We start from the raw sequence: 10,703 nt of genomic DNA on the forward strand, positions 1-10,703 counted from the left end.
TGGGAAATGTGGCAAATTACATTCTCCCTTTCTTGGAATAGCACTGTATACATTAGCATGGTAAAAGCTCTATTTTAAAATGCCTTTAAAAACTTGTTTTAATGTAGTGTCTTAAAAACCTCTGAACATTTTATTGTGGTCATTGTTAATCCTTGAGGAACCTTGAGAAAAATAAATTGACATGCAGTCATTACATGACAGGCACTTGCAAAGTGCTGCGGAGTCGGGGGATGGGAAGCAATGTAGCAGAAGGCATGGTTTTTTATGTTTTAGGACTCAAGAAACCATCTTATTTTAGAGCAATGAAGTGGATCAACGGAAACTTTTTGTCCCATCAGATCCTGCCAACCATATACAGCCATGTTCTAATTGGAATGTAAGAAGTCACAAAATGTGTTGCTCTTCCTTCGCACGCCGTTTTTATTGCCTCTGGTAGTAGGAATGGAATTTTTAGAAACTCTCAATACCACCCTCGCTTGGTTCCCTTTGAGGCTACTGGCACTTGGTTGAATTCTAGTGTAGAACTGAAGGTTGTATTCTAGTGTAGGACTGAGGCCCTGGTGATGGTTCTACACTTTTTCTCTGGATAGAACTGTCTGGCCCCACACTACAGTATTCTAACCCGATGCTCTAACCTCGAGAACTAACCAGCCATGGTGTAGAATGTCCACGGAAACGGTTTAGAACCCAGGTGCCTGTGAAGGCTTCATCCACGGTGGTAACTCCAGGCTTCTCTTTGGCTCAGTGATTCTGAGGAGAAATGTACTCACTCTGTGGAAAGAGGGGTTAAAGGAAAGCTGGCAAAAGATCAAGAAAGCAAGGCAATTTCGAGCTTAAAAGGGAGGGGCAGGGGTGTTTTCAAAACCACTCTTAGGGTGGAAAGTAGCATCTAAGGAAGGAGCCTGCATGGATAGAAGCAGAATTTAATAGGATATTTCTTTTCTTTTCAACTTTTGTTTCAGATTCAGGGGGTAGATGTGCAGGTTTGTTAGCTGGGCATATCATGTCATGTTGAGGCTTGGGGTATGAATGATCCCATCATCTAGGTAGTAAGCATAGTACCCAATAGTTAGCTTTTCAACCCTTACTTTTTCCCTCTTCTCCCCTCTAATAGTCCCCAGTTGTCTACCGTTGCCATCTTTATGTCCATGTGTACCCCATGTTTAGCTTTCACTTTTAAGTGAGAACATGCAGTACTTGGTTTTCTGTTCCTTCATTAATTCACTTAGCATAATAGCCCCTAGCTGCATCCATGCTGCTGCAAATGACATGATCTCATTCTTTTTTTTATAGCTGTGTAGTATTCCATGGTGGCTATGTAGACACTTCCTTTATCTAATCTACCTTTAATGGGCACCTAGTTTGATTCCATGTCTTTGCTATTGTGAATATTGTTGCAATGAACATTAGGGTGCATGTGTCTTTTTGGCAGAGTGATCTGTTTTCTTCTGGATATATACCCAATAATGGGATTGCTGAGTCAAATAGTAGCTCTGTTTTAATTTCTTTGAGAAATCTTCAAACTGCTTTCCACAGTGGCAGAACTAATTTACATTCTCACCAACAGTATATAAGTGTTCTAATTGGGTATTTCTTGAAAACTAAAATCAAAGTCCCATAGATCCAGCAACAAAAGAGCCAAGCTGTTTCTGTCTGTCAGATATGCCTTATGTCCATCAAGCACAAAGTCTTGCCAGTCCTGCCTAAAAAGACTGCAAGATAGCATGTGCCATCTTGTAGCAAGGGAGTTTTCAGAGCTCAGAGTTTCAAATTCAAGACACACACACACACACAACCCGAATAACCCCCAAAACAAACGGTGGAACGAGTGAACAAAGTAGTCATTTAAAAGACAAATGACAAGCTTGCAATGCTGGCTGAAGGGGATGGGGGTGACCTGTGGTCAAGTGGGAAAAAATTATGCTCATGATGAGCTATTTGTGAAGGAGGAATGCACAAATAAAAATGCAGGTGACAAAAACCTGACATCTTCCCTCATGCCTGTGTTTTCCTAGTGAGTAAGCAGATCAATCTGTTATGGGAAAGGAAAAGGAAAGCTGTCAGGCAGAGGGGGAGAGTTGGCAGGCAGCTCATTGGAATTCACAAAATAACCTTTTAAGTCTGAAAACTAAACTCCATGCAAGAAATCAGAGTAGTAATAGGTGCTTGATGTCACTGTCACCCCTTGTACATGCTGAAGTTGGAGGAGTTTTGCCTGCTCTGAGACTGTGGTTTGCTCTCCTCGGGGTGCTGCACCAACTTCCAGGTGGCTGCTGCTCAGAAAAACAGCGAACACTGCTGAATTCATCCCCGCAGTTGTTTGGTTACACATGGAGATAAAGCCCTTGGGAGAGTTAGCGAGACATGCCATTCCATTTAGCCTCCAGATTGCTGCCTGCCACCTGGAATCCGAGTCTCAGGGCTGGGGCTAGGGAGCCAAGATCTTCCCAATCAAACTTCCTATCGAGTGATAGGAAGTCACTTGCCTCTGCCTGAAACTTTCCAGGGACTAAGAGCTCACCATTCTGTAAAGCAAAGCATTTAACTTCTTATCAGCTCTGATGTGATACCAGTTTTCCTTACCTGAGGCTAGTATAGTACAGTAGTTAAGCCCTTGTGTTCTATAGTCAGACTGCATTCAGAGCTGGTGCTGCCAGCTCAATGTTAGCTCTGTGACCTGGGTCAAGTTTACTAGACTTCTTGGACTCCGAGTTCCCTCAACTATAAAAATGAGACTAATGGTATAATACCTATCATATACTAATTGCTAAATAAACACTAGCTGTGATTTGTTAGTACATGTTGCTCTGAAACTTTCTTCCATTGCTCCTGGTTCTAACCGGGCAACTGTACAGATACAAGCCTAATTTGTCCTTTTCATGACAGCCCTTTCAGATCTGTGGCTAAGTAAGCATCTCTTCTCACCCTATGTTTTCCACTCCAAGTTTTTTTTTTAATCTAGATACAATATCCCAACTCTTCCAGCTTTTCTTCACTATCCTTCTTCACTGTATTCTTGAATACTTCTGTTTATCATCTTCCTCTTAAAACAAAGCCTTCCAAACTGAACATGGTGCTGGTGGGAGGTATGGTCAAACAAGGACAGAATATGGCAGGAGACTGTCACTCGCCTCAATCAAGATTCTTTACTTCCAGTAGTGCTCAAGCTGAAATTTGCTTTGGGACATTTACAATAGACTGGTGCTCAGTTTACAATGGGTTAAGACCTCTTTGATACTAATCATTTACCTTCAGGACAACCGGCCAATTTAGAGGCAAGGTGAACCTGTATAGAGAACAAAGGTTTCCAAACTGCACTTGGATCAAAATAAATATTTTGAGGCTCAAGCAGTTATCACTATGTTGTAGGTGGATGTGAGAGTTTGTGTACCAAGTGTCTTGGAGTTCAAATCAACATACATTTATTGAGCTGCAGCACTTAGTGTATTAAAGACAAAAGGCAAAATGACATAAATATGAAAAGGAAACATATCTCGGCCCTCAAAGACTCAACAGCTAGGTGGAGAAATGGGAAATAGATGAATAATTGTATGGCTACATATAGCAAATAATACAAGAAACAAAATGTTATGAGAGTTCAGAAGTGGGAAAAATGAGTTTCAGTTTGAGGCATCTGGAAAGATTTTGTGGATAAAGACTTTTTGTAGTGGACCATAAATATAAGTCAGGCTATTGACAGGAGTTATTTCTGCCAATCCTACCCCTAACTGCAGGAAATCTAATTGGTCCTCCAGGGAATTTGCAATCAAGATAATTTTTTTTTTTTTTTTTTTAAGACAGAGTCTTGCTCTATCGCCCAGGCTGGAGTGTAGTGGCTCAATTCTGGCTCATTGCAACCTCCACCTCCCGGATTCAAGTGATTCTCAGCCTCCCAAGTAGATGGGATTACAGACATGTGCCACCACACCCAGCTAATTTTTGTATTTTTAATAGAGACAGGGTTTCTCTATGCTGACCAAGTTGGTCTTGAACTACTGGCTTCAAGTGATCCACCTGCCTCTGCCTCCTAAAATGCTGGGATTACAGGCGTGAGCCACCACTCGTGGCCAAGATAATCTTAAGTTATATTTTTATCTTTCAAGGACATATTTTAGAGGGTGGGAACAAGAAATGGCCAGCACTGCTGGCAAAGACTTTCAGCCCCTCCCTCACCATTGCAGGACAAAATCAGGGCTGGCATTAGAAGTTGAGGGTCAAATCCATGGTTTCCACATGGTGTCATTATGCGAAAAAGCATGTGTAATAATTATTTATTGCTATATAACACATCAACAATTTTTACCAGCCTAAAACAACAAAAATTTATTATCTCACACAGTGTCTGAGGATCAGGAATTCAGGAGCAGCTTAGCTGGGTGTTTCTGACTCAGGGACTGTCATGGAGTTGTAGTCAAGCTGTCATCGGGGCCTGCAGTGATCTGAAAACTTGACTGGGGCTGGAGAATGTGCTTCCAGGAAGGCTCATCCACATGGTCGTGGACTGGAAGCCTCAGTTCCTCACCATGTGGGCCTCTCCACAGGGATGCTAGGATGTCCTCAGGACAAAATGCTTAGCTTCCTTCAGAGGGATGAGAGAGGGCTCGCTCTTTTATAACCTAACCTTGGAAGTGACATGCCATCCCTTCTGCTATATTCTATTGGTACAATGTGGAAGTAAACTACACAAGGATGTCAGTGCCAGGATGTGGGGATCATTGAGAGCAATCTCAGAGAGGGGCTACCTTACGTCTCACACTCTAGGATGAACAGCAGCCCAGGGGCAAAACAGTAGTTGACATGAAGTCTTGATATAGACATTTTTGCCTTTGGGAGGGAGTCTACAAAGACAAGATCAGAAAGCCAGTAATGGCCCTGGGGTTCCTTGAAAGTAGTATCTCTCGTGACAGGAGCAGGCCTGAGTCAGGGCATTGGTGACAGCTGGTGAAAGAAACCGAAAAAGACTGACCTTCTTCTCCTGGCTTAGGATTCTTCATTTTTGTGTTTCACTGTGTGATGAAGGAGAGTGTGCGGGAGCAGTGGCAGATACACCTCTGTTGTGGGTGGTTGCGATTGGATAACTCTTCTGGTAAGATGTCAGTTTGGATGAAGTTTTGAATTTTACATGTTTTACAAAACTGATCAGATTAATTTGTCTCTTAACTTGAGTACTTACAACATATCAGCATCAAAACACAGGCTGTTTCCATGCCATAAAAATGATTTGTGCTTTTGAGCTGAGATGAATGAAGTCAAGTGAAGACTGTGACTTGGGCCATATTTTAAACTAGGGATGCTTTTGTTTTGGCCCAGATTCCCTGGATTGCTTACCCTCACTGTCACATCAGTCTCAATTCAATTAAAAGAACACTGAATGCGTGCCTACTGTGTTCCAGGCACTGGGTCTCAGGGGTTTCTGGCTGGTAGCCAACAGTGTGTTGAATGGATGTAGGAAGCAAGGAGTGGTGGTGGAGATGGCGAGAACTTATAAACATTCCTAAGATGCCTGGCCAGTGGGCTGCACAGGTGTACTGATGGCCCACAAACTGGGGGATGTAGTGAACTCAGATGTTTCCTCTTAGCCCTGGTGCTTCCCTTGAGAATGTTTCCAGTGCAGGCAAACTGCTGTTCTATGTATCAAAAGGATCTTCCATCCAATTCAGGCAGCTTCTCTCGGTCTCAATACAAAGCCTAATCCATTTTCTTTAGTGAAGGCAGCACTTGAACTCTAAGATTCTACAAGTAGCACTGAGATTCCCCCCATTCCCCACTTTATGTTGGCTATATCAGCAACCTGCTGGTCCTTGTGCTCTGGGAAAAGCAGGCATCCTTGGTATGTGAATTGTCTCCTCCTATACCACACATTACCGTACAAACCTACTTCTTACAACTTCATAGAAAAGCTGACTCCTTCAGGCACCCAGAATGAACACTGTGCATCAAGCTTTGGTATTTTGTTTTGTTTTGTTTTGAGACAGAGTTTTGCTCTTGTTGCCCAGGCTGGTGTGCAATGGCGTGATCTTGGCTCACTGCAACCTCCGCCTCCCGGGTTCAAGTGATTCTCCTGCCTCAGCCTCCCAAGTAGCTGGGATTACAGGCATGCGCCACCACGCCCAGCTAATTTTGTATTTTCTAGTAGAGACAGGGTTTCTCCATGTTGGTCAGGCTGGTCTCGAACTCCCGACCTCAGGTGATCCGCCCACCTCGGCCTCCCAAAGTGCTGGGATTACAGGCATGAGCCACCGCGCCTGGCCTAAGCTTTGTATTTTTAAACTAGATTATTGAAGTGTAATTTATATACCATATAATTCATTACTTTAAGTATAGAATTTCATGAGTTTTATATTTGTAACTTTTCTTGGTATCATTTCAGATGGGAGCAGCCGGTGTCAGATAAACGTTGGATATAAACAGGAGGGACTAAAGAAAATCTTTGAGCACAAACTGTTGACACCATCTCTCAAGTCAACTGCAACTAGCTCCACTTTCAAATCTTTAGGCTCTGCACAAGGCACACCTTCAGAAATAAGCTTTCCAAATGGTAAGAAAAAAAGGCTGTGTTGTCTATATTTATATTCCAGAGATACTGAATTAACGTGAGACCACATACTGGGTCTTGGATGATACTTCCTCTTCAAAACTAAATGCACATGTGCGTGTGTATACCTCGACTCATTCTTGGCTGAGAAAGTGTGTATAGAAGCATAGAAATGTGACAGAAGTGTGTATAGGTGTTTCTGTGCCTAGTAAATTTAGTAAGTATAAATGTGTTATTAGACTAATAGAGGAAAGAAGAGATGGGAGGTTAGAAAATTCAGGAGTAATTAAAAACAATTGTCACAGACCGTTAAAACCAGAAGGAACCTTAGACATTGTCTAGTCCAATCCCTTCATTTTATAGTTGAGAAACCTCAATCAGAGAAAAGGAAAATGCCTTATTGACAGTCACTGAGCCCATCCTTACCATCCAGTAGAACTGGGGCCAGTCACTTAGCCCTCAGCCCTCAGCCATCCAGCAGAACTGGGGCCAGAATTCAGGTCTTCTGGCTCTCAGGGCTAGTCCTATCAAGAAAACTCTCAGAGATACACATCACTCTTAGATGCTGAGCTTCTTCCATAGGAAGCCATATTTCTAAGCTGAGACAGATGTTCAGTTGGGAATGGGGCATTGTACCTAATTATGTAAAAAGAGAAAGTGTAGGAAAAGGATTGACCTACAGGCTTAAAGTAAAGAGAAAGGCAAAGTGAGCAGGAACTTAAGAACTTCAGGTTGATACTGTGATGATTCTGCATTGTGTGCTTCTAGTTAGATGATAGTGCAGTGGTCTTTGGTTGCCTTTCTTTAAGACCAAAGTATACTCCAGTTCACACACACTTTGGTGGCCTGGATGTAGTCATTCTCCTGCCTTCTAAGTGCTGGAAGTAGGGGACTGCCTCATTCGCTAGTATTTTTCTTTATGTTGGCTCCAAAAACCAGTTCTATGTCCAAGGGCTGAAGGCAATCTGGAAGCAGCATGGTGGGTTAAAAAAGCATCAGACTTGGAGTTGGAAGGCTTTAGTTCAGGTTCCAGTTGTGTCAGTCACTCTGTGACCTTGAGCACATCACTTCTCTGCTTGGAGCTACATTCTTTCTACCTTTAATATGAGGGGACTAGAATGGATAATCTCTTGAGAGCCTGCCAGTTTCAGGACCATGTATGGGGCAACGCTATTTTCCAGTTTAGTCTGGTTGACTAGTGTATAGCGTCTCAGTCTCCCATCTTTGTGTGGGAAAATTAGTGATGCACATGAGAAAAACCTTTCCCTGGCCACAAGCATTTATCAAACTCTGGCCAACTAACCTGTGGATATGTCTTGGTGCTCGTATAAAGTCACTGGGGTGCCACGACATAGACAAGCCATGGGTTGTGGAAGCTCCTTAGTAGATAATAGTTGGGGCTGGTTGGGAAATAACATTTTTCAAGAGGGTTATTTAGCATTGGATTTCTTGATGTCCCTGGGGACTATTTAATTAGCAAATATACAGCCCAATGTGTACATATTTTGCTTCAGAGGATCAGTAGCAAATACCATATCCAGGATATTGATGTTGTCTTACCAAGCAATCGACCTGGAAAACCAACATTAAAGTGCTCATCAGTTGAGAGGAACTGAGCCAGTGGGGCAGGTAGACCTGCCACAGGTTCTAAAACTGAAATCTCGGTCCTTCCATTGTACTAGTGGCAGCCAGAAGCTTGATTCTATTGGCAGAGAGTGAAAAATCATGCCCTCTGTACCACCAGGCATTCTCAAGCTTGAGAATTAGCCAAACTTTCAGTGCAAGAATATCAAATCCATAAGGGATATAAATGTGTATGTTCACATTTTATGTCATCTTCTCTTGAAGGCCTCCAAGGTTTGTACATAAATATCCTCTCCTAGGTTAAGGTTAAGGTCAATAATGCTGCCTCTTATTCACAACGTAGGAAGAACATATGCACTGGTTGTCCAAACGGTGCTGTCAGGATGAATTAATTCACCCCAGATTTTATATAAAATGGTCCAAAGAAAGCACCATATCCTTCCCTTCTCTTCTAATTGTTTTATTTTTTCCTTCATTTGATAAAATTTTCTTATGCTTCTACTATGTGCAAAGTCCCTGATGCCACAGCTGAAAATTTTATTTTTTTCTTTACTGCAGATGACTTTGACAAAGATCCTTACTGTTCGTCTCCTTGAGTTGTGAAGTTGTGCCTAATTATGTAAAAAGAATATAATACCTGTGGAAATAAAAATGAATTCCAAGTGTATACTTGTTCGGGTGATGGGTGCACCAAAATCTCACAAATCACCACTAAAGAATGTACTCATGTAACCAAATACTACCTGTTCCACCAAAACCTATGGAAATTTAAAAAATTAAAAATAAAAAGCAAAACAAAAATCCCAAAATGAATTCCATTCACAAACAGAATTTTTCAATAAATCCCAGTAGAGATACTTGCCTCCTCCCAACCCCTGATTGGGGAAAATGTTGAATTTGTGAAACAATTTGCTCCAACCTTCTATTTTAATTATTATTTTGTAAGGGAAAGAATAACATTTGATAAATATTAAAGTCAGAATAATTCTCCTATTTGTCGTTATAGTTATTTCTTTTTTGGATAAGATTTCAGGCTATCATTATGATATATTAGAGGAGAAATTTCTACAGCATTGGAAATTTTGTTTTAAAAGCTTTAAGTGTACACATCCTTAAAAAATAAAAATCAAGACCAGAATCCTTACTTCTCTGCCATGGGAGCCAAACAATTTCAGGTGGTCAAAGTTTCAGGATGCCCAGTTGGCCTGAAACCCACAGAGGCAGTAGATAGGAAGAGCCACAAGGTCATACATTTTGGAAAAATACTCTGCCCTGTTGGCCTGTCATGACAAAGCACCTGAGATCCCCATTGTTCAACTCACACTTTTGATTGAAGCTCTTATTAAAATGTAAACACGTTTTGTGAAAGGGTGGGTCATCAATCCACAGACACCCATAAATTCCTTAGTAAGGATGAATTTTTCAGCCAATACAGCCCCTCAAGGAATAGTGAGCAGGGTCTTGAGGAATAAAACAGAACAGAAACTGTTCAAAGCTGGCGGTTCTCTCTAGGAAGGAAAGGCCGGGTTGGGGTGAGCAGAACAGTAGAGGGATGGAGTGCAAAAAGGGCCACCCAAAGGCAACGGAGTGATCAATGAAGACAAATTTTGCCAGCTTTGCTTTCTGTGGCTTCCCAGTCAGGTGTGCTGCTCACATTTGTCCTTGGATAGAAATAAGTAAAGGAGGAACATTCTGGAAGGATACACAAGCAACTGGTATCAGTGGTTGCCTTCAGGAAGGGTAACTGGGTGTCTGGGGGCAAAGGAGAAAGAGACATTTACTTTTCACCCTATACCTCTTTGTATCTTTTGAATCTTGTATTGAGAGAATATATTACTGCTTGGAGCAATAAATAAATGAATACATAAGTAAATAAAGATAACCAGACCCTTCCAGTGAGAAAGATAAACACCTACATTTCAATACTAAAAATCAAGTTCCCCAGGACTCTTGTGAATATGCATGATGCCGTGGGCTGTGGAGACAGCAGAGTTGGGTTCAAATCCCAGCTCTGTCACTTTCTAGATGTGCGACCTTGTGATGTAATAATGATCATACATGCATCCTAAAATTGAAGTGAAACTGAAATAAGATGAGGTCTGAAAATGTTCTAGCACAGTGTAACAGAGTATATCTTCACTCCTTTCTCTTTCAAACCCCCATCAGCTTACCACTCATCCCCTCATGGCCCCAACCTACCATGTCTACCCCATTAAAGGTATCACATTGATCTTCTAAGCAAAATTTAATGCTGACTACCAAACAGACTACAGCACTGGTGCCAGTCACTGGTATAAAACTCCTAGGTCTCCATTGTTCCCCCAACACCTCACATAATGTAAAAATTAGGTTGGCCCTTAGGCCCCTGAATATCTGCCATCAGAGTCAAATCCATTGTTCCCCATGTGGCTCCATGTGTACTTTTGTGGTAGGGGAAGGTGAGTGAGTGTGTGTGTGTGTGTGTGTGTGTGTGTCTGTCCGTGTGTGTGAAGGGACTAACATGAATAATGATCAAAGTGTCTTGAATGTTACATGCCTTTGAACCAAAATATTAAGTCACTTTCACTCAAAAATAGATTTATGG

The 10,703-nt window shown here is 41.8% G+C and overlaps 1 protein-coding gene across 1 annotated transcript in view; it reads left to right on the forward strand.

Annotated features, from left to right (window-relative positions):
- Window positions 1–9,113, forward strand: part of ADGRG4 (adhesion G protein-coupled receptor G4) — a 113,700-nt gene extending 104,587 nt beyond the window's left edge. Inside the window, exons 24-26 of the mRNA XM_055268008.2 lie at window positions 4,985–5,086; window positions 6,371–6,538; window positions 8,678–9,113. Of these exons, the coding sequence (XP_055123983.1) occupies window positions 4,985–5,086; window positions 6,371–6,538; window positions 8,678–8,715 (308 nt within the window). The 3' untranslated portion in view covers window positions 8,716–9,113. The remainder of the gene's footprint in view (window positions 1–4,984; window positions 5,087–6,370; window positions 6,539–8,677) is intronic.
- The last annotated feature ends 1,590 nt before the right edge of the window (window positions 9,114–10,703 follow it).

This window comes from Symphalangus syndactylus, chromosome X (assembly GCF_028878055.3).
Source record: "Symphalangus syndactylus isolate Jambi chromosome X, NHGRI_mSymSyn1-v2.1_pri, whole genome shotgun sequence".
NCBI classification, from domain to species: domain Eukaryota; kingdom Metazoa; phylum Chordata; class Mammalia; order Primates; family Hylobatidae; genus Symphalangus; species Symphalangus syndactylus.